The sequence below is a fragment of the Erpetoichthys calabaricus genome, chromosome 14 (genome assembly GCF_900747795.2).
Source record: "Erpetoichthys calabaricus chromosome 14, fErpCal1.3, whole genome shotgun sequence".
Classification (NCBI taxonomy): domain Eukaryota; kingdom Metazoa; phylum Chordata; class Cladistia; order Polypteriformes; family Polypteridae; genus Erpetoichthys; species Erpetoichthys calabaricus.
The window spans coordinates 97,800,245-97,826,027 of NC_041407.2; the positions used below are offsets into that span (position 1 = coordinate 97,800,245).

Sequence of the window (25,783 nt, forward strand, 5' to 3'; positions counted from 1 at the left end):
TGTTTATAGTGGTTACATTTCATTGTTAAAACTTCATATCAACTTGCCAGATACTGAAATGCTCTGATGTTGACCTTTTCATCATTATTAGGACTTGTGCACACTTGTGTAAAATTTGCCTTTCCTACCTCCCTCACACTCACTTTAGAAATCAATTTCTAAGATTTTCACCAGTTGGTCATTCTAAAACTAGCCTTATTTTTTTTTTATTCTCTTTAATTTTAAATCAGAAGCATCTGAAACTAGACTCTCAGTGGATCTTTAGTAATAAGTGTGCTGATTTAGATTCAAATATATTGCCAATTGATAACTATCAATCTATTCTGGTGTACTTCCATTTCATTCTTGTTTATTTACAGTCTTAATAATGTGTTATTTGTAATTTAACAAGCATTAACAGATCTTGTACATCTTATTACTATATATTGTATCCTAACCTGCTAGGTGTAGTGCCTTGTAATCATTGTGCTTTATGAAGGTAAAAAATTTAAATAGAATTTGAGCGATCAATTCACATAGTTACTGTTAAATCATTTTATTTTGTCATTTGTATTGTACTGGTGGTATTATATACAGTATACTTGCAAAAAGGCTATTTTATTTATAGGTGATATAGTCTATTTTAAAGGACTACAGCTTGATACAAATTCAGTTGCACTTATGGCATATTGTAACACCAAGATATGCAAAAATGCACTAAAACAGAAATGAACACTGAGTATCTTGAACTCTAATATAATATCTGATACATGGGTTGAAACTAAAGCTCTTGAATAATAATGCTATAATGGGGGACAATATACAGCTTAGCAAAACCGCTCTCCCATCTTGGAAACTGCTCAGATATTGAGAGGCAGCAACTACTGTATAATGAATGAACATTGGTGCTGTTACTTGTGACTTCTATCTTTCTTTTTGTATATTATTTCAACAACTTTATACACATACAGTATAGTTATGTTCATATAACATCTTTCATCAAAGTGGAATGTACTCCATGATTTCACACAAAAATTTAGGTAGTGCTGGCAATGACATTCTCTTTAATTTATGTCATTTACTTTTTTTAGTTAGTTATTTTAGAATTTTTGTTAACATATGCTTATTTGTAGCTATTGTACAGAACAAAACCTGAATTGCACCAAAACACTTGCCCTAGGTGGCAGTGACCTGACCCCCATACCTGATGTATGAGATTATGGTCAAGCAAGAGTGCAGTGGCCTTTTGTTTTATAATTTTTTGCTCCCACTGTAAAGCAGACATTACCCTGGAGGTGAAGTTTTCAGTTTCAAATGAAATACACGGCTGCTCTTATCAGTCAAAGCATCACCCTGAAGCTACAGCAAGATCCAAGCAACCCTTCCAACTGTAAACCCATAAAAACTATAAAGGAATGCTGAAGTTTCCTCCCCTCCCCCTCAGCCCTTTTGGCACTGTGAATATCTGTCAGTGTTCAGCTCGATACCATCAGTCTGAAGAAAGGCCCGGTAACAATAACAAGCCGGTAGTCTGAATGTCAGACGGACTTCCATTCGTTTCTTTAATGAACCAGAAGCCATTAGTATTATAGAGAGTGTTATCACTGTGAATAATGATGTCAATTGTCGTGCTAGGTACACCACCAGCAAAGATAGAGGATTAGCAAGCAACAACTTTTTTCTGTCCTCATTCAGATCCTAGGCTCTTTGCTTTGGTTAATTAAATTCAAACAGTACATATATTTAAACAAGTTGAAGTTTTTGTATTTGAATTTAAATTCTGTTTTCTCCCACTTTGTGACTGATAGTTAAGTAAATAAATACTGTATATGCATACACACATATATGAATGAGCATCAGATAGCTGTGAGATCTGCCGGAAATGACCAGATGTGCCAGCTGGTACACCCTAAAACATTTGTTTGTTTTTGGGAAGGCTAGTAAACTGTTTTTTATGTTATAGACAGATAATACATTTGAGTTGGGTTTCATCTAAACAGGCAATAATACTGTTTCTCATACTACAATAACAAACAAGAAGACATTTTCTATAGCACTGATAATTATATTTCAGCATCATGGACTGGTGTAGAGGTATGCCATTATGCATCTGTTTATGTGGAAGCCAGCTTCTGGTAGAAGTGCAAAGATAGGTTACTCAAAACATTTAAGATAAGATAAATACATCTTCCCTTGAAATAATGAATGTTCATATATGCAGCCCAAGATCAATTTATAAAACCAGAATAATGAAATGTGGCATTAAAAATTGCATAATAAGGCCTTATTATACATGCAACTTTTGCAATTGCATTTTTAGAAATTTTGCAAAGAGGATGCTGGATGGCATCCAAAGTCTGCCCTAGATAGTATTACAATTTTTTCCTTTTATGGTTTCAGTTGAATTGAAGTTGGAAAGATGTTGGAAATGCATATGTTCCTAGAGACATTGTGTGCCTCCTTTAAATGGAAGAAAAGCATCAGAATGAGCAAATCACAGCTGAGAGAAACAGACGTATATTTTGCATAAAATGATAGAAATTTAGGGATTCAAGTAATCATTAGTTGCCACAGTGTAAACTAATTAAAGACAATAATCAAGCTACTAGAAAATTTTACTGACTTATATGCAAAATCAATAATTTGCCTGCTATGCATACAAGTCACAATATGATAGAATGATTAAACACTGGCACATTTTTTTATAATTTTTTTGCATCTCTTGTTTAACAGTGAACACAGTTATCTCATTAACCCTCTCTGCTGGGCTTTGCATGGACTTTGAACTTAAAGCCTTTTGGCATAAACCCTCCATTACCATACATTGCTCAACATTGGCCACTAGAGGGAGCAGTACAACACTTGTTGTACAAAGGCCTCCTATTTCAAAAGAAAGAAAGAAAAAAAAAAAACTTGACAAACTCTTCATTTTCATATAGGGGGGTGTGTACAAATACATCACTGAAAAAACTAGGCTGGGGGTGGACACAGCTAGTCATGCTACAGTAGTCTGCACACGTCAAATTTAGATCACTGCACACATACTTTCACTAATGTGAAACTGGCATTACAGTACAAATTGCTCCAGACACAGAGTAACAATATACTGTATATCTGTTGACTGATTTTCAAGTGTATTAATTAACCAGAATATATCCAATTTAAACAACGCTTATTCATTCAGGAATTAGCAGTTTACTTTTTTAAACTGCATTTTGAATTACATGATTTTTGATGTATACATACACAGCTCTCTAGATCCCTTGAATTTCATTAGTAAAAATTGTATATAGTCATAATTCCTATATTCCAATATGTATACAAGATGCTTAGGGCATGTGAGTAGTGAAAAAAAAATTAATAAACCCACTTAGGCTATTTCATTATCAGGCCCAAAAACATACACGTGTAGCCAGAATATGATTCTTATTTACTTTTGTTTTACAAAGTAAAGGCTAAGGGCATCATCCCATCTCACCTCACAATGTGTTTTTCAGGGTACCACATAACACATCTGCATTTTTCTTTTCTCAGAACCATTCCTGAAAATGCCATTTCTTTTTTGAGAAGTCTGCATTAGTTCTAATATATTAGGTAGCATACATGGTAGTTTGCAGAGTATAAAAAGAATCCCTGAGTTCGAATTCTTTTGTGATTAAACCCAAAACCTTTAATGATATTAAACATTATAGTATTTATAATCAAACTACTGTACTTGTTTTTTTTACTTTTAAATGTAGTATTAGCCATTCTGAATATTGATTTATTTTCAAGAAAGGCATTAGATTCAAATTAAAATCTAATGAACCTTTTCTATACAAGTGCTACATATCCATAATCATGAGAACTAAGGAGAACTTAAAGTCTAAATTTTTCGATTATTTAGTTATCAATATCAAAACTAAACTAGACTGCAGTGACAGTTCACTAACAGGGATGGCAGAAGAGGGCTATGTCTGAAATGTAATAAGACATTCTTCTTTATGACCAGAGAACAGGAATGAAATGAAGCCTTACCTTTGTTTTAAGGTATTTTACTGTATATTCTTTGCACAAAACCATACGTAGCTATGAAGAGCGTAATCAATCATGTACCATCAGCTTCAATGAAACTTTCACTTTTACTAATGTCTCTGTTTCACAGTGATACTTATTTTATCTAACCATAAACACTCTTTTTGTGTGGTCCTTGTACTGAGAAAATGTGTATGATTTTAGTATAAATGTATATTTTTGAAATTCCTTACTGATAGTAATAGTATGGCTTGAAGCAGTTATATAAGCTTAGGAGGTATGGCCCATTGTCACTGGCTTAATGAATAAAAAAACTAATAAAATAAAAAGTGTCTTACCTTCAGGGGATCCATCGTCTTGATAGTCAGATGCTACAGAAACATTGTCAGATGGCAGTGAAGGAGCAAGACTTAAACTGTGATTGTCATCTGAGCTGTCTTCATGTTTTGACCCAGAGTACTGGCTGCCAGAGTCTCCTTTAATATGAATGGGAAAAAATGTTACTTCAAAATAAAAAGTCTAAATTTGGAATCTGATTTTTTTTTAAAATACCATTCATTACTGAGGTCTAGTAATTAATTAAACTTTAGCTATAATTTTTCATAATGGAATTATATTGTTAATTTGACATATTTGATTTCATCAGGCATAGCAACATAAATCTTAATTTTTAATTACATGCTATAAAAAAATTCCATTGTATCTGCAGCCTCTAAGATTAGACTATCAAATGAAAGCAGCATGATTAGTGAAACCAGACTCTCCTTTGTTACAATTTACCTTAGAAATAAAATATGGCCAAACTGTGACTTGATCAAACACAGTACCATTAGTTGAGGTCTATTTAAAAACCTGAAAATTTTAAATGGGAATGTTATTTAATTTAAAATAACTGTCAAAGGCTCAACTCAAAGTTTTAATTCACTTTACTCTACCCAGGATTGTAGTGAAGTTTACTGCAAAAACCTCCTGCAAAAGTCTTAGTCTTTTGCATTTCATAGAACATGTTGTTAGCTGAATATACAGTACAAAATTATAGGAGTAAATATTTTCAGCATTTTTGCACTATTTTAATGTTCCAGAATTATCCTACACTACTTTGGACTAGCTTCATATTAGGGCTGAACTTTTGGACTTTGCATGTTATTTCCAGGTTTTTTTTTTGTGTGGCGACTGTGGCTTTCTGCCACATTCAGTCAGTATGCAACCTGACTGTTGATGCTAAACTACCTTGTTGTACTATGCTGCTCTACCTTATTTTAGAAATGTTACTATTACAATAACATGTTACAAAAAAAGAAAACTTCCACTATTTTAAGATGTTCCAAATATTTAAAGATGGATTGAATCACAATTTCCCTGTTCGGAAAATGTGTAGAAAGCCACAAATTGTAATGACTGTATTTTTGGGTGGACCTCTGCTCTTTGTATTCATTCTATTCAAGTTTTTTGTAGGAGATCCTATGGTCAGTTTTAATAGGATGTGTGTTTAGACTGTTTGCATAAAACTTCATCATCATCCAGCAAAGTTGTATTTGTTAAATTTTTTGGATAACAAACATTACACTTCCCTACTACTACGACTACTACTGTTCATTAGCAATCACTTAGACACTGGCATTCCTTGCAAAAGGGAGTTTTTAACATATTCAGATACAATGCAAGTTTTGTACAAAATGTTTTATCAGTGAATTGATAACAATACTGTATATTGAAACAAGTCTTTTCATATTGATCACTTTCTTTCAAGCACAATCAAGACATTACTTACTGCACAGTTAAAAATAGTTTTCAGGGGACTAGAACTAATAAGGAACATTAATCTTTTTGCAGGAGGAGATATATTTGTTAATTTCATTTAGTGGACATGAGCGATTAAAGGTCATATAACTAGAGGGTACAGATACTGAAAAAAATGTAAAAATAAACATGCACACGTGTCACTAAGACTACTTTTTTGTTATGACTTCACACACTCACTAAATTATAAATTAATTTTTAACCTGTGATCCTGAACTGGATAAGAGTTTTAGAAAATGGATGAATAGATGGATAAAAGAATATTAAACATTCTCAAAGTGACCTTAAAACTGTAGAATTTAAATCATGGTTTCCTATTACAATAGGTATGTGACTGGTTAAGTATTAACTGAACCAAAAAAAAATCCTTAGAGTAAAAATATGTCACCCAATGATATTAACTCTGTACATTATACACTAAATATTCAGATACGAAATATGGCATAGAAAGTGTCAACACAAATGTAGCATTACAAACGCCTCTCCAAATAGCACATTTCAGCATTAATCATCCTTTATGCAGCAGCTGATTAGATGATAGAATATAATTTCCCATATGCTACTATTAAGTTCGGCTTAATGTAATTAAGAAATTGATCAAATGTGCTGCAACATCACAAAAAGCAAGAGCTGACATAAACACTTTTGCTTCCATTGTAGGGATAAAAAAATCTGAAAACAAATCATAGCCTACAAATATAAAACTGAAGAATGTATACCACAAATTTACCTTTTTATCCTAATTAAGTTTAATTTTTGCATGGATTTGAAATGTATTTGAATTTCCACTTCTACAAATGAAAATAACAGATAACATAAAAGCAACAGCTGCTAAATAACTTTAGCTCCTTTAGCTGCTACAAGTTTTGGCTCTTACAACTAAGAAAAGCCCACCAAAGTCCAAAGTGATGCCTTGGAAATAGCATAGCACACAACTTATAATTTATATCTCATCAAATTCATAATACATCATAAAGCTCATTCAACCAATCAAATAATAAGCATAATGCAGAAGAATGACCAATAGGACAATATATTTTGTCAGCAAAGGATAACATATTCACACATTTTAAAGCTCACTTTCTTCAACTGTTGCCATTAACTAGGGGGTGCAAACATTAAAATGTAGAACTCCTAATTGCTTCTGTAATGGCTTTTTATTTTTAATTCTGTTATTTGTATTCTTCAGTAGCATTTAACCCATAGCTTTCAAAACTAAAGAACAAGAAAATTTTATGACATTGATGGAAGATATTTAACAGACAAATTAAATGTGTTAAAGTGATTACTGAATTTGAATTTTTCTCATATCTTACATCAACTATCTCTGATTCATTATTTTAAGCCTGAAAGTAATTTTATCATTTGCTGTTCCACTATTTTTCAGCAGAGGCCACTGTACTTTATTCAAATACATTATACACAAATTTATAAACAATAGGTGGCATGAAGTGTTCTGTAACAACTCTGGAGTGCGAGAGTTGGAGGAATGGACTTGTGGTGACTGGCCATTAAAGGTACTGTTGGTTTCTTCTGAGGCTGGACCCACAACCTCCTTCATCAGCCCCACCTCAAACTGCTCACCCGGGGTCTGAGGCAACCCATCTACCATACTTTCCCCAATTCTCTGAGCCAACCCAAGGCCACAGTACAAACTGGAGGCTCACCAGTGGCCATGCACCCAGGCCAACATACTTTAACAGCTGGGAAAAGTGCTTCTTGAAGTTCTGTATGCTGATCTAACACCACAGTGTCAGGAGGCAAAACTGTTCCTTGTAAGCCATTTCATTGGTCTTTTTGGTCTCATCAGCAAATATATTAATTGAATTGGAATTTTGCCTGGTCAAAGAGTCATACAAGGACTATAGGAGGTACTAGGAGGGACACTACACTACCTGTGGATGCTAATGTTGATGATTGCTGTGGAGTGATGGTGGCTGTCCACACATGATAGGATGTGTCAGCTAAGAAGTCTAAACTCCTGTCCCAGTGAATGGTAGAAAGTTCCAAATTTTGGAATAATAGTATTAAATGCTGAGTTACAGTTTATGAACTATACTGTGACATAGCAGTTTATGTTATCTTGGTGGCTAGAAAAAAGTGAAAGGGACGTAGCATCCTCTGTGGACCTTTTGTGACATCACTGTTCCAGCACCTGTCTCATTAATTATATAATCATAATGAAAGTAAGTGTTAAAGATTAATATTTTTATCAGTAAAATTGTTATCTTTTTAAAGCATTTTATTACATAGTCTTTCTTTCATTTTTGTTACATACACTGCAGCAGCACAGTGGAATTCTTATGTCACAGCTGGTGGGGTATGGGGGGGGGCATGGAAATACAGAAAATAAGACTATAAAGATTACAGTATTAAACAGCATAAAATGTACATAATGAAAAACAGAACTATACAGACATATAAATTACACAAAGTAACATTACAGCAAAAAAACTGGAAAAAAAAGTACAGATGACAAAAGCAGGTAAATGCAAATGGCAATACAGAAGGAATATAGAGTAGGGCTAGACATGATGCAGTAAATTAGTACAGTACAGGGCAGGTAAGATTCAGATTTAATGAGAGTTCAGTGGCCTCATAGCCTGGGGAAAGAAACTGTCCCTAAAGTGGGTGGTGTATGTGGTAAAGCTATGACATCAGTAATGATGTATTCAGCCCTTCTCAGACAAGGGGTGGAATAGATGGTATGGAGCTGCGGAAGATCAGCCCTAATGATTTTGAAGGCAGTATTGACAGTCCTTTGGAGAAGCTTGTGGTGCTGGAATGTCAGGTTACCAAACCACACCATGATACATCTGGGAAGGATGCTATCAATGCTGAAGTGGTAGAAGTTCACCAGGATTTAGATAGATAAAATTGCATTTGTTGACAAGAGGAAATTTAGATTTAGCACAGACAGACAGACAGAGAGACAATGGTCTGAACACACACCAGAATGACAAAAAAGGAAGAAAATTAAAAAGAAGGAATAACCTCTGATTTGGCATCCACAGTGAGGCATTATACAGGCATATTGCCTTTGGTATAAAGGAGTTCCAGCAGTTTCCTAACACATGTCTTCTGAATAATTTGTTGGCTGAAAGTCCTCAGTGTTTGTGTGTCAGAAAGAGGATGTGAATCATTGTTCATAATGGCACTCAATTTTGTTTAAATTCTCTCATTTGCTACTATCTCCAGAGGGTCCAGAGTGTGTCTCATAACTGAGCCTGCTCTTTAAATTATCTTTTTTAGAACATTAGGACAATCTAGACGAGAACAGGCCATTCATCCCAACAAATCTCACCAGTCCTATCCACTTATTTCTTCCAAAAAAACATCAAGTCGAGTTTTGAAAGTCCCTAAAGTCTTACCACACTACTTGGTAGCTTATTCCAAGTACCTGTCGTTCTTTGTGTAAAGAAAAACTTCCTAATGTTTGTGCGAAATTTACCCTTAACAAGTTTCCAACTGTGTTCCCGTGTTATTGATGAACTCATTTTAAAATAACAGTCTCGATCCACTGTACTAATTCCTATCATAATTTTAAGCACTTCAATCATGTCACCTCTTAATCTTCTTTTGCTTAAACTGTAAAGGCTCAGCTCTTTTAATCTTTTCTCATAATTCAAACCCTGTAGCCCTGGAATCAGCCTAGTCGCTCTTCTCTGGACCTTTTCTGGTGCTGCTATGTCCTTTTTGTAGCCTGGAGACCAAAACTGCACACAGTACTCAAGATGAGGCCTCACCAGTGCATTATAAAGACTGAGCTTAACCTCCTGTGACTTGTACTCCACACATCGTGCTATATAATCTAACATTCTGTTTGCCTTCTTAATGGCTTCTGAACACTGTCTAGAAGTCAATAGCTTAGAGTCCACTACGACTCCTAAATCATTCTCATAAGGTGTACTCTCAATTTTCCGACTACCCATTGTGTATTCAAACCTAACATTTTTACTTTCTATGTGTAATACTTTACATTTACTGACATTAAATTTCATCTGCCACAAATCTGCCCAAGCCTGTATGCTATCCAAGTCTTTCTGTAATGATATAACGGATTCCAAATTATCTGCTAATCCACCTATCTTGGTATCATCTGCAAACTTAACCAGCTTGTTACTTATATTCCTATCTAAATCATTTATATATATTAAAAATAGCAGCGGTCCTAGCACTGACCCCTGTGGGACACCATTCTTAACATCGGCCAATTCTGATGAGGTTCCTCGCACCATCACCCTCTGCTTCCTGTGTCTGAGCCAATTCTGCACCCATCTAAAAACATCACCTTGAACTCCTGCTTCTTTTAGTTTGATGCACAGCCTCTCATGTGGCACCTTATCAAATGCTTTCTGAAAGACAAATAATATCATATGCTCCACTTTGATCATATCCTTTCGTTGCCTTCTCATAGAATTCCAGCATGTTAGTAAAACATGACCTCCCTCTTCTGAACTCATGCTGACTGTTCAGAATAACTCCTGTTCTTGCCAGGTGTTGCTCAATCTTATCCTTAATCATTCCTTCCATTAATTTTCCTGTGATGCATGTTAAGCTTACTGGCCTATAGTTGCTTGGAACTACCCTGTCACCCTTTTTTATACAATGGGATGATATTTGCCATTTTATAGTCCTTTGGAATCTCTCCAGTGCCTAAAGATATGTGTCAATATGTGTTTATATACTGCGGTGGGCTGGCACCCTGCCCGGGGTTTGTTTCCTGCCTCGCGCCCTGTGTTAACTGGGATTGGCTCCAGCAGACCCCCTGTGACCCTGTAGTTAGGATATAGCGGGTTGGATAATGGATGGATGGATGTGTTTATATATGTACTCTCAAGCCTCTTTAAGAACTTGAGGGTAAATATTATCTGGTCCTGATCTTGTTGATTTGGTGGACCTCTCTTAAAGTGATGTTACCAGCACAGCACACCACAGCACAAAAAAATTGCACTGGCCATCATAAACTTGTAGAATATGTGAAGGATGTCACTACCCACATTAAAAGAATACAGTCTCCTAAGAAAAAAGAGCATTCTCTGCCCTTTCTTATATAGTTTCTCTGTGCTATGTGACCAGTTCAGCCTGTAGTGGATGTGAACTCTCAATGTACCTGTAGGAAATAGACTACCTCTACATCCACTACCTGAATAGTGACCGGACATAGAGGCTGTTTGGTGTGGTGAAAGTCAATAACCAGTATCTTGGTTTTGCCGATGTTAATTTGCAGATTCTTTCAGAATGAAGAAACGAAGTTCTCCACCTGACTCATATTCCATCTCATCCTCCTTATCAATACACCCAATAAGTGCAGATAAGATTGATACACCCCATAAGAATTTATCATATAACTTAACTTATGGAGTATATCAATAAGAACCCCTTATTGATAAACCCCATAAGAACATAATTTTAGTTCTCACTCAAAAGCGTTTAGCCTTTTTAGGTAAAACAGCCTTTGCTGAGCCCTTTTAGGGATGCTGGGTGGTGTACAGTATATCGATTCAGGTTCTAAGCAATATATCATAAGCTCTCAGGTCATAGTGCATAGCACATAGATCTCAGGTGGAGATCTATAGTACTATAGTACAGTCAGCACCGATCTCTTAGCAATGGACAAGTAGTATGTGCATATCTCTACCAAATAGTTTCATGGCTGTTACTCTACATACTAAGCAAATTTCATTTCTGTTGTGTCCCTTTGTATAAAGAGCACAACCCTAGATTAGTAAATAATAAAATCTAGTTTTAGTTGATTTCACACCTCTTACCCTCTTGCAACAGAAATTTTATGGATGCTTTTCTTACCAAAAGGAATGCCTTTACCCTGCTATGCCATAGGGCACAATTGCCCCATTAGGTTTCTGCTAGGACTACCTTGTACTTTCTGGCTCTGAAACAAAAGCAATCTACACATTCATTAAAGAGAACATGGTTATTCACTGAAAGGGATTTTTTTTAAATAGAGAACTAAATATGATTACTGAAACCCTTCTACTTTCCAAAATTAAAATCCTTTATAACTAATGTCTCATATCCTCAGTCAAGTGTGTGAGTCAACTGCATAAATCAAGGTAAGGCACATCTACAGCGTGCATATAATTTGATGCAGGTCTGAGAAAAGGAAAATTATATTCTGTACAGCCACTGGGAACTATAAGTATTTAAGTCATGCCCTGTGGATTTCCAAATGACTTAGCATTTAAAAGTTGTTAGCAAATGACATGTTTTGTTATTTCCTAGGGGTGTACATGAAGGATATAAAGACTCACCTGAGTCATGTTTGGTAAGTTCATAAGACACTTAGAGAAAACAATCAGTTTGTCAGAAAGAAAACTGTCAGTTTTACAAGTCTTACATTTTTGTAGGATACAAAATATCCAGCTAAAGTAAAACCTGCATATTTTTGTCTGTTCTTTGTGATTGTGAAGTAGGTGTTATTTCTTCTTTAGTACTAAAGTTGCTAAAAGATTTTAAGTCATGCCTTCATTTACTGCACAAAATCTTAGTGAGTCTGAGGCAGGTGGCAGTGCACTCCGGTGAAGGCAAGTTGCCTAGTGTGACATACCCAGCAATTTACCCCCAACTAGTCCATGACTGCCCTCAACAAAATCAAAGAGGTTTGATTTTATTTTTAGTCGTAAAGGCAGGCTCTGTGTGCATTAGAGCTAAAAACCAAAGAAAGTTTATCCAGAAGTAAAATACATAAAATGCAGAGATTAGGAATAAGGAATGCTCATGTTTTGGACCTCACAAACAGAAGAGAAGCTCATTTGTCTAATGTCTCATGTTTTATGTACCACAAGAGAAGGGAAAAATGAAAAAGGGCAGAGACTGTAGCTAAACTAACCATACCTGTTAACCCTTCATAAAACACAGGCTCTCTCAGGCAGCCCACTATTGGCTGTCAGAAAAAAGGCAAGCATGACTCTGCTGCAAAGTTGGCATACATTCAGTAAATTTGAATGACCAACGATTTTCAGTCACGTAAACTGACATTGTCCAGCGATGAGATTAGCAACTGCAGTCAGTAATTCTGACATGTCCAATGACTAGAAATCATGTGATGTGACATGGGCTTAAGGTGATGATTATTATTGAACTACTCTGGTTCCTTCCACTTCCAGCCACCATATTGTATTTTCCAACCATAACAATCTAGTATATTTAAGTACAGCAAAGGCTCAATCCCTAGTTATTCTTGAAGTTTAATTTTGCATTGGCTAGTTAACAAAAATAAAACTAATTTCTTGTCCAGGCAATACAATGGCAAGGAGTCTGGGGCTGATTCAGAGCCTATATTGACTGAAGGGTGGCTCTTGGAAATGGCTGATCAGTTGCTATTAACAAAGAGATTGATCACAGCCCATTTCCTTGCCCTTTTGTTGTTATTTCAAAAAAAATCTCACACATCCCCACAGTGTAACACATCAAGAATTGAGACAGCCCCTCCAGGCCTGCCATATATTCCCATTGCTGCCCAGAAGAATAAGTGTTATAACTGCCAGAAATCTTGTATCATGGACCATAGACATTGTCTCCTAAAATACTTCTGGTTTCTTACTGTACAGTATACACATACAGTATATGGAATCTCCTTCTGTGATATGCCAGAGCTAAAGTGGTTTACTGTTTTTAAGCATACAATCAAGCTCTGAAACCACAACCATCATGCCAATTGTTCTGTTCAAATAGTGTCTGCAAATTGCATCCTCAGGAATATTTAGTCTTTCTGCTTGCCATTAGGCAGCTCTTTTGTATTGAAAGGCCCATGAATATGAATTCAACACCCACCGCACACCTTTTGCAAGAAAATAATAACAGACACGTGCCCAGTTCTTAGTAGGACACTAAGTTTTGCAGGACAAATTGGCGGTGAATTTATTGATCTACTGTCTTTGAATAGCATTAATGATCTCAAAAACCTAGGTCAGGTATAACAGACAATCATCTGAGCATGGATTTAAACTGTTTTTTTTCATTCATTGTTGTTGGTGTTATTTCTGACAATCTTCTGTTGTGTTTGGGATTGAAAGATGGCCACAATATATTGTCATTGTGACGATAGTGAATGATGTCATAAATGGCTAGTTTCTCAAGAAAAAGAGGTGAAGAAACAAAATTCTCAGCTCTTCTGATCTTTTTAGGAAAAGCAGAACTATGTCACAATGACATTTTAATTAATTTCATATTCTGTGTGCTAACTAGACTTTGCTTGAGCTGTGAAATTTTCTTGTGAATATTTTCCATGTAGGGCGGCACGGTGGCGCAGTGGGTAGCGCTGCTGCCTCGCAGTTGGGTGATCTGGGGACCTGGGTTCGCTTCCCGGGTCCTCCCTGCGTGGAGTTTGCATGTTCTCCCCGTGTCTGCGTGGGTTTCCTCCAGGCACTCCGGTTTCCTCCCACAGTCCAAAGACATGCAGGTTAGGTGGATTGGCGATTCTAAATTGGCCCTAGTGTGTGCTTGGTGTGTGGGTGTGTTTGTGTGTGTCCTGCGGTGGGTTGGCACCCTGCCCAGGATTGTTTCCTGCCTTGTGCCCTGTGTTGGCTGGGATTGGCTCCAGCAGACCCCCGTGACCCTGTGTTCAGATTCAGCGGGTTGGAAGATGGATGGATGGATGGATGGATATTTTCCATGTATTGTTTATTATTTTTGTTCCTTTTATAACACCACTCATTTAGAAGACAGACAGAAAGCTATGTATTAATAAGGTCAGCCAAGGGAAGCAAATCCTAGTATGCTGTATAACAACATTTTTGCCTCAGTTCTCTCTCAAGTTACTGTTAGGCCTCGATAGTCAGTTTCTAAAAAATATGTTGTTTCTTTTTTGAGTCCCTCAGGCACTAATTTTATGAAGGCAACACTGTACGGCATTTTTGTAACTCCTGTATTTTATTTTGTACTTCTTGTAAAGCTGAGCAGTGATAAGTAAGAGTTAGAAATCGGAGACCATGTGTCTGACTTTCAATTGAATTAGACATATAAATACCTATGGACAAAGTATTCCATGAATGCCCACAAATACAATGCCACAGACATTCCTCCTTTTAAATTAAAATATGCATACAAATCACCTATATTAACAGTGTTAGCTAAAAATACAAGTTTACCTTGTGTCAATAGGGGTGTCCAGGGGCTTATTCAATAGTCTTATTCAAAGGAGTACAGTATATGTTAACTTGTAGTAGGGCAACAACTACTATACACAATATCTGAAAACGTCCAGCACCAAGTCAGCCAGAAAGTGTAGCCTTCTACTAAAGATTTACCACACTAACCATTACAAAACTACACAGAAGGTGATATGTTACTTTGAAATTGATACTGATAAAAAGTTCTAAATCCATTACCACTTTTACCTTCTTTAGGTTTAAAGTTGTAGTCAACAGTTTAACTAAAAATGAAGTCTTAAATCTTCTTCTTTTGGCTGCTCCCATTAGTGGTTGCCACCGCTGTTTGACTTTTTCCATATCTTCTTGTCCTCTGCATCTTGCTCTGTTACACCCATTACCTGCATGTCCTCTCTCACCAAATCCATAGACCTTCTCTTAGGCCTTCCTCATTTCCTTTTGCCTGGCAGCTCTATCCTTAACATCCTTCTCCCAATATACCCAGCATCTCTCCTCTGCACATGTCCAAGCCAACGCAATCTCGCCTCTCTGACTTTGTTTCCCAACCATCCAACTTGAGCTAGCCCTCTAATGTCCTCATTTCTAATCCTGTCCATCCCTGTCATGCCCAATGCAAATCTTAGCATCTTTAACTCTGCCACCTCCAGCTCTGTCTCCTGCTTTCTGGTCAGTGCCATCGTCTCCAGCCCATATAACATAACTGGTCTCACAACCGTCCTGTAGACAATCCCTTTCACTCTTGCTGATACCCATCTATCACAAATTACTCCTGGCACTCTTCTCCACCCATTCCACCCTGCCTGCACTCTTTTTCACTTCTCTTGCATAATCCCCGTTACTCTGTACTGTTGATTCCAAGTTTTTAAACTCATCCACCTTCGCCATCTCTACTCCCTGCATCCTCATCAAAAAAGTAAGTCTTAAATATTCTTTCCATATAGCATTTGTAGTACTAGGGTGTTGTACCGTGTTAGCCATTATGAATGTAGAGAAAAGCCAAGCAAAATGACACCTTTTATTGGCTAACTAGAAAGATTACAATATGCAAGCTTTCGAGGCAACTCAGGCCCCTTCTTCAGGCAAGATGTTCTTGCCTGAAGAAGGGGCCTGAGTTGCCTCGAAAGCTTGCATATTGTAATCTTTCTAGTTAGCCAATAAAAGGTGTCATTTTGCTTGGCTTTTCTCTACATATAGCATTTAAGAATGTAATTGTCAAGTATTTGGTCTAGAGGACCACTCTTGGGTTCTTGTGATGGATCTTCATGTCCTTTCTTGGGTTCCTGTGATGGATTTTCATGTCTTTGTTCTTTTATGTCAGTTTTAGGGTTGGCATTTTGATATCTGATGTAGTAGTATTAGCAAACCATGTCTACTTTACCAGGGTTTTGTATAGATTTTTTGTTGTTGTTAGGTTTTCCCTTTCCGTAGATATTCTTTATCTTGGTTTGGTGCATTTGGTGCCTGCTGATGTTATTATTAGACATACTAGGAGTAGTATCCTGGTATGCAATATAATTTGAGAAAAAGGTGTAGCATATATCATGATTTGCAAATATACATATATCACTATACACAGAAGAGCTTATTTTTAAATGAGTAAGCCTTTTGTTTATCACATACTTGCATTAGCGCTTTAGCACTAACAGCCATAAGATGATACAGTACACTCGTTATAAAGGCTGTAAAAGAAACAGTGGAGGAGCAGCAGAGGTAAATGCCTGTTGTCTGTCTTTCTTCTTGTACTGATGCTGCAACCAACAAATGGCCATAAACTATCAATAAGTAAAAAAATATTCTACTCATAATGTTCCAATCTTCAGGAAATGGACTGGCCATGTTACACAGCAGCTTGCACGTCTTTTTTTTCTGATCTGTGCAGAAGTTTTGCACTTTTTCCTTCTATCAAGAAGACAGAAATGCTGTTAAACTAGTAATACTGTAAATCTTTCATTATCATTGTTATTTCACAGGGTGTTATATGTATTTGGACTCTTGGACTGCCCAATAAGGTTTGTTTTGATTGGTGATGCACCACATGGCTAATTCTATGCACCACCTTCCCTTACACAGACCTGTCATGTGGCCGCAAATACTGGTTTGTGCTACTCAATACCGACAGTTAAAGTACAGTGCATCCGGAAAGTATTCACAGCGCATCACTTTTTCCACATTTTGTTATGTTACAGCCTTATTCCAAAATGGATTAAACTCATTTTTTTCCTCAGAATTCTACACACAACACACCATAATGACAATGTGAAAAAGTTTACGTGAGATTTTTGCAAATTTATTAAAAATAAAAAAATTGAGAAAGCACATGTACATAAGTATTCATAGCCTTTGCCATGAAGCTCAAAATTGAGCTCAGGTGCATCCTGTTTCTCCTGATCGTCCATGAGATGTTTCTGCAGCTTAATTGGAGTCCACCTGTGGTAAATTCAGTTGATTGGACATGATTTGGAAAGGCACACACCAGTCTGTATAAGGTCCCACAGTTGACAGTTCATGTCAGAGCATAAACCAAGCACTAAAGTCAAAGGAATTGTCTGTAGACCTCCGAGACAGGATTGTCTCGAGGCACAAATCTGGGGAAGGTTACAGAAAAATTTCTGCTGCTTTGAAGGTCCCAATGAGCAGAGGGGACTCCATCATCCGTAAGTGGAAGAAGTTCAAAACCACCAGAACTCTTCCTAGAGCTGGCCGGCCATCTAAACTGAGTGATCGGGGGAGAAGGGCCTTAGTCAGGGAGGTGACCAAGAACCCAATGGTCACTCTGTCAGAGCTCCAGAGGTCCTCTGTGGAGAGAGGAGAACCTTCCAGAAGGACAACCATCTCTACAGCAATCCACCGATCAGGCCTGTATGGTAGAGTGGCCAGACGGAAGCCACTCCTTAGTAAAAGGCACATGGCAGCCCACCTGGAGTTTGCCAAAAGGGACCTGAAGGACTCCCAGACCATGAGAAAGAAAATTCTCTGTTCTGATGAGACAAAGATTGAACTCTTTGGTGTGACTGCCAGGCGTCACATTTGGAGGAAACCAGGCACCGCTCATCACCAGGCCAATACCATCCCTACAGTGAAGCATGGTGGTGGCAGCATCATGCTGTGGGGATGTTTTTCAGCGGCAGGGACTGGGAGACTAGTCAGGATAAAGGGAAACATGACTGCAGCAATGTACAGAGACATCCTGGATGAAAACCTGCTCCAGAGCGCTCTTGACCTCAGACTGGGGCGACGGTTCATCTTTCAGCAGGACAACGACCCTAAGCACACAGCCAAGATATCAAAGGAGTGGCTTCAGGACAACTCTGTGAATGTCCTTGAGTGGCCCAGCCAGAGCCCAGACCTGAATCCGTTCGAACATCTCTGGAGAAATCTTAAAATGGTTGTGCACTGACGCTTCCCATCCAACCTGATGGAGCTTGAGAGGTGCTGCAAAGAGGAATGGGCAAAACTGGCCAAGGATAGGTGTGCCAAGCTTGTGGCATCATACTCAAAAAGACTTGAGGCTGTAATTGCTGTCAAAGGTGCATCGACATTGAGCAAAGGCTGCAAATACTTATGTACATGTGATTTCTTAGTTTTTTTATTTTTAATAAATTTGCAAAAACCTCAAGTAAACTTTTTTCACATTGTCATTATGGGGTGTTGTGTGTAGAATTCTGAGGAAAAAAATGAATTTAATCCATTTTGGAATAAGGCTGTAACATAACAAAATGTGGAAAAAGTGATGCGCTGTGAATACTTTCCGGATGCACTGTATGCATACCAGTGACCCACACCAGCCCAACTGAGCCTTAATTGCAATGACCTGCAAACTTTATGAGCAACATACAGCCAATGTGAGAGATGGTCAAATGGCCAGTCCCAAATGGAGTCTGTAAGTTCAGGCTTAAATAACTTTAACATTCATAATAATATTTCTTCTATTCAATGTCCATAATAACGTTTTATCTATTTATCTTTTTATACATTAAGTACTCAATAAAATATTTGTAAAACAACATAAGAGGGTCAAATAACTTCAATTAATTTTCATAATGCAAATTCTTTTAGCTCATCTTCATAACACTATTTATTTTATTTAAGTCTGAAGTATTCAAAATATATTTGTAAAACTACATAAAACAGCAAAATATTTTTAATTTACATTCATCTATGCATCCACTGTATGCAGGACCAGCAACTCTTCTCCTGGGTGACACATCCATCTCACTGGCAAGGCAGATTTAAAGTGACGGACTTTTCTCTCCAATTACAGCATGGAGCCTCATTTAACTCCAATCTGCTCTCCCAGCAGAGACGCTTTAATCAACTCTGCATCTCCAGCACCACTGCCAGCACAGGGGACACACTGCTCTCATTGCATCATGTAAAATACAGTTTTCATTAATTAGCAGAAGCTCATTTACTGCCAGAGACATGGGAAGACAGAGCCAGAGATTATAGAACATGTCAAATTTGTAAATAAAAAAAAGCATTACCACCCACACAAACACACCTACACGGCATCATATAAAATATGACAATATGTGTAGACCTCTGAAATAGCCTAAAGAATTCTGTTTAAGAAGCAGCTTATGGGCTCATTTGATAAATACGCAACCCCTCCAAACAATATGCCTTCACCACAATGAACAATCACTTAAAGCTAATATAGAGAAATATTACATTAAATAAAAAACAACAAATAATTAAAATTGAAGGTATTTGTGATATGCATATAATTTGTAGAATAATAAAGGAATGACAAAATCTAGTCTTTTCCCACACTTTAGTCATTATTATAGCTGCACTCCTGTTCTTTTTCAGTCACATATGTTTGGTTGTATCTAAGTTACCACCAATTCTTTCCAGACCTTAGAAAACTTAAGATATCTTGCAGTGTATTGCCCAATTCTCTTTTTGTTTAAGAACAAGAAACACATACCTATTTTCTTTCACACTGCAATTTTTCATTTTTTTAGGTTTTGTTCTCAGAATACCTATTGTTTTTAAGTATGCAAATGTTATCAGAAGATATATCATAGATCTTTATCAATCTGATTATATCTGTACATGCATTCATGCAAAAATAATCTACACAACAAAACTAAAGTGTTATATAAGAAATAAATATAGCACTGTCAAGTTCATATGTTGCTCATTTAAAATTAAAAAAAATAGCTTAACAGTGTTTTATGAACATTTTATATTCAATTAAAGTATGCATACAAATGAAAAATACATGCAAGAATTTTTACAGTTTCACAAAGTCAGTAGCTAAGAATTTTAAAACCATTATTGTCAAGTCACAGAGTTGCCCAGTCTTTTATTTAATATGTAAATACAGTAGAATAGCATGGTATCACAATTGAGAACATTGTTGCCTCACTGCTCCATTTGGAAGGGTTTGAATCCGCGTTTACACACTGTGTGGATTCTCCATATACCATAGATAGATAGAGTTGTTTGTTCTCCTGGTGCTCAGGTTTCCTCTTACATCCTAAAGATGTGTGCATTAGCTTAAATGGTGACTTTACGTTAGCCCAATTAATGGGTATGGTGAGCAAGTGCATCAGTATGCCACACAATGGACTGGCACTCCATCCAAGATTGGTTCCTGGCTTGTGCCCAAGTGATCTGGGAGAGGTTCCATCTCCTACAACTGTCACACATTGGATTTGGATGGTTTGATAATGTATGGATAAATGGACAGAATATAAAAAAAAAACAAATAATTATATCACTAATAACAATAAAATAAAAACTGGTTCTCTCAATAGTCTATAATTTTCAAATTAACTACAGGTATTACAAAAATAATGAGGACAATAATGAAGTATAAATAATTAAGTGAGTGAGCAAAAACCATAAATGTGAGAAATTCATACAACACAACAAAGTGTGCAGAAAGTGAAGGGGTCTAAATACTTTCTGAATTGACTATCTATTGATGTGAGAATGTAAGTTCAGTGATTCAGGTTATAACTTTGGTATGTGCAGTTGGCTTTTTCAGGAGGTCATTTTTGAAATGGTAGTGTTTTGCTTATCTGTGCAATTTTGTTTATTCATTTATCAAGATTAAGGCTGTTTAATTATACTAATTTGCATCACTTTTTCTCCATCCTGGCCAAACCAACAGTTTTTTTTTGTAGTTTCCTCCCTTATGTATCTATTTGATAGAACCACCACCAGTTAACTTCCTACTGCTATACTTATGGAAATACAGATAACGTTATATTTCCAGTGTAACTGAAAACCCAGCCCAGAGCATGCCTAAGTAATACCATCCCTATGTCAAGTATAGTTGTGGCATTTCCAAACAATATTATATTCCACCCATCCATCCACATGATTGTAACCCATTATCCACAGTAGGGTCGTGTGGAGGCTGGGACCTTTCCCATAAATTACTGGGTGCAAGGTAGGACCAACACCTGGACCACGAGCCAGCCCATCTCAGAATGAACACACTCTCCACACTCTCGCTCGCACATTCACACTAGTGCTAATTTAGCAACAGCAATCCATCTAACAGGCATGCGCTTGGATTGTGGAAGGAAACACAGTGTACAAATGATATTAAGTCAAAGCTTGGACTTAAATCTGACTGAAAATATGTTACAATGGTAGAAGATTGCTTTTGAGATCCTCATCCAGCTTTACAGAGGTTGAATTATTTAGTTAATAAGAAACAGTTCATTTTGCGCAATCCAAATTTTTAAACCTAATAAAAGATTTACCCCAAGTGACTAACACTACTGAAGTAGAGTTGTCTCTGATGGGTGAATATGTACTACATTTATCAAATGTTTCTGTTCTCAGAATTCTTCAAAATGTAACATTAAAGGAACAAAACACTTTCACATGCATAATAAGTGTGAGGAAGTCAATAGAACAGTATACTGTATATCAGAGTATGAAGGACACTATGCTTCATGCTTTTTGTTTGTTACATTCTAGTAAACTTAATTAGGGAGTTACAAATTAATCACCACCAATTAATAAACACTTGGGTATCTAAATAAGCACAGCCTGGTTAAACATCCGTTTATAGCTTTCTTTCAAAGACTGAAACTAACAAAGATTAATGTTATGTAAAAGTTACACATATTAATTAAGACAGGTGATTATCTAATTAAATATCATACATGTGGTCCAGTGGTAGCACTTCTGCCTTGCAATAAGGAGATCATGGGTAGCACTTTGAACAGTGAGAAAAACGCTATATAAATATAATGAATTATTTATTATTATAAATACTAACTTAAAAGAGAACTTCCATAGAGCCGAGTTTGACTCAAGGATGTATTTTCTTACACACAGCAAAATGTTTGAAATCACAAATAGGTTTTAGTGGTGAAAAAGGTACAATGTGAAAGACCATTCTCTAGGGAAAAATGGTTCAATAATTTCAATAGGCACTCTGGCGCCCAACCATTTAAACAAAGATTGTAAGCAAGATCTTAAAATCAATGCGCTATTTGAGGAGGCCATAGTAATTTCTTTACAATGATGTTCTTGTAGAAGACTAACCTTTTAAGATTATTTATACCTGGTTTTGACATCATCATATACTTAGCATAATGTAGCTTCCTGGTACATTACACTTCAATTTGTTTCAGATTAATATCATATAGACAGATGTGGCATTATTTTGTAAGCCATAATGGAAAAATATTCTATAACAAGTCAGGTTATAAGCAGTTGCAGGAAGCCAATGCAAAAGGGGCAATTCAAAAAATATACTGTAAACACCTCAGTAAGGATTTTTGAAAAGTAACTGAAAAGCAAAACAGTATTGTATGTGCTAACATACAATACTGTATTATACATAAGTTCAGTTTCAGTACTAAATGTTTTTTCACTTCAACAGCAACCACGCAATGCAGTTGGTACTAATTACAAACCTATATTCAGCTCCATGAAAAAGTTTGAACATCTCTGGAAGAAATGACATATTTTTGACATTTAAAGTAAACATAGTAAATACAACTTCAACTGCACTCTACTAATGTACATTTAAAAAAAATGTAAAAAAAAAAAAAAATATATGAGTAATTGTGGCATTAGCAAAAGTTTAGGTACCCTTTCAGTTGTAAGGGCACAGAACTTGTTAGTTACTATTCTGGTCTGGTTTAGCTAATCAAGTGTTAGTCTGCTTAAGAACGGTTATTAAAAATTGTTAGTTGGTTACAGTTCCAGAGCCTAATACATTCTCTGACTCTTCAAACATTGTGCAAAATTTATTGTGTAGGAAGGCAAAACAAAACCCCCATAAGACTGCAAAGGACTTTAGGTGAGAAAGGAGTGGTGGTGCTCTGTTCTAATGTGTAGCCTTACTCACATGGATATAGCCTTAATGGAAGAGCTATCAGAAGTAAATCTTACCTGCAATCTTGCCACAGAGAACAACATCTCAATTATGTGAGGCAACATCTGCATAACACAGAGGCATTTTGGAACTAAGTGCTATGGACAGCTGAAGGTAAAATCAAACTCTTTGGCAATAACTATTAAAGATTTGTTTGGAGAAAAAGGAGAAACATTTGAAGAAGTTAACACCTTGCAAACTGTTAGGTACAGGGGTGGATCTCTTATAATCTAGGGATGTGTGGCAGATAGTGACAGAGAAAACATTGTGCTAGTACAGAGAACAATAGATTCCACTAAACATCAATAAATCTTCTAGTAGATTATCAGAGAGTCAGGAAATTGAAGCTAAAAAAAGGATGGATTCCACAACAAGACAATGATCTAAACCCCACTTTGAAACATACTACGTTTGTCCTCCTCCACTTTAAGCACATCTGGGAGTACATAAAACACAGCTGTTAATGGAATAGGAGTGACTGTGACACCAAGGCTGCCCGAGATGCATTTATAGATTTTGGTCCAGAATGATGTTAATTTGTTGTACATCCAAAACATGTTTTGGGCTCACTGATATCTAATTCTGCAATGAAGACTGGACTACAACTTAAGTGTAATAGAGGTAATGAGCCCAAAAGGTTTAAAGAATGAGAAAGAGAAAGATAGGGAGATGAGTTTATAGTACTTTGTTGCTTGGTGCTCAGTGGTTTTTATGGTGGACAAGATGTCCCTTGAGACAATATGTATTATCAGTTGTCACACGTGTGCCTGGGGACCACCTTCCTGTCTCTGTTGAGGTAAGCGATTCCACTCCGGGACAAGAGAGCTGTCACTAAATGTTTTCTCTCTTTCTCTTGAAGTTCCAAGAAAATGCCAATAGAGGATGCCTTGACCCACCCCAATGTCTAGAGCGGGCCCTGCCCCTTCCACTTGGATGCTATAAAAACAGGAGGTCCTCAAAACATGGCGGTACTGTTTGGACCTGGAACCCGACCTGGAGAGACCTTTATTTGTGCCAATGTGCACCATTTTTGTTTGTACTTGCTTATTAAACAGAGTCACTTGGTTGGTGCCCAACATTCAAAGTCGTCTCTTACTTTGTCAAACTCAGTTACACAGTAAATAAGTAAAAAGTACATGAGTTCCAGTGGGACATCCAGGATTTTTCTCCTGTTCATTTGTTTGAAGCATTGTGTTTTCCTTTTGATTATCCTTCCTGTTTGTGTTTCTGGTTGTTAAATGCTGATAGAAAGGTTTGGCAAAAGTGCACATTCATGATCAGTTTAAGAATTCACCTATATTCCTGTAATAAATTAAAATCAAATTAATCCATGTATTAAGCCAAGGTATATTTTGTGCTTCAGTTTTCTTTTATCCTTCTATATACCAGTGGCTACCTTTCGAGGTTACATGTCCATCAATGACATACAACAATGCACAGTTCACAGCAGGTACACTGCCAACAATCATTTTGTTTCATATTTTGGTTGTATTTTTTAAAAAATGTTTTACGATTGTACAAGCAAACTGTACTAAAAATGAAATATGTTTAAGACACAATATATTAGCTCTTTCTCTGGTAACCAAAAATTGCACTGACCCTATTAACCGTCAACTAACTAACCTTTTCTGAAACTGCTACTAACCTTTTCTGAGACTTATGAAGACTTTGGGAATAACTGCTGTTCTAAGCTTCTTGTTCAATTTTTTAAAAATGTTTTTACTTGTATTCTTCATACTTTAGACATAACTTTGTTTGAGAAAAGGCATCTGCTAATAATATACTGTATGTCTTTGAATTTGTATATATACATTTTATTTACTATTGTATTTTAATACATTTCACAATTCTGTCATTTTGTAGAGCTTAGTAAAATGCAAACTGAGATTAAGTGGCTCTAATTAACAATTAATACAATCTAATTGTTGGCTAATTTAGAAAAATATGTGTATTGTGAAACTACTCTCTTGCTTCACCAGCCAATCAAAAAGTTCCCCAATTAATATTCAAACATGAAAATATATGCTGCATTTCCAGCAGCTATCCACTAGGGTGGGCTGCAGTGCACAGGATGCTTGTAAAAGTAAGTTATCTGATTTTATGAGCTTTTACGAAACAGTAAATTTCTTCAGTATTTTATTCCAGTCACTGTATATTTAATTGATGTACAAAACACAATTAAAACTAACCACAAATTTATATACTTTTAACTGAGAATTAAACTATTGTTACTGATATAAAGACAAGAGAAGTCTACGTTTGACAGAGGACGCTTGTGGATACAATTTAAATATATGCTCTGTATTTTGTATATTCTGAGGGTATGTGTTCTTTGAAAAATTACTTATTTTATTTCACATTATAAAATTAGCCCAGAAACACCTCAAACACAAATCAGACAAGTGGCAGAGGACAAAACACTCAAATATTATAGAAATGTAGCACTTAACTTTGCTGGCAGTACAAGCTTAATTTAAAACATACGAATTGTAACAGAAACAAG

The 25,783-nt window shown here is 36.4% G+C and overlaps 1 protein-coding gene across 2 annotated transcripts in view; it reads right to left on the reverse strand.

Annotated features, from left to right (window-relative positions):
* Positions 1-25,783, reverse strand: part of skap1 (src kinase associated phosphoprotein 1) — a 268,145-nt gene that overhangs the window by 198,721 nt on the left and 43,641 nt on the right. Inside the window, exon 4 of one of the 2 annotated variants that reach the window (XM_028819166.2) lies at positions 4,332-4,466. In XM_028819166.2, the coding sequence (XP_028674999.1) occupies positions 4,332-4,466 (135 nt within the window). Of the gene's footprint in view, positions 1-4,331; positions 4,470-25,783 lie in introns of both variants that reach the window. The other variant, XM_028819165.2, reaches the window with a different exon arrangement.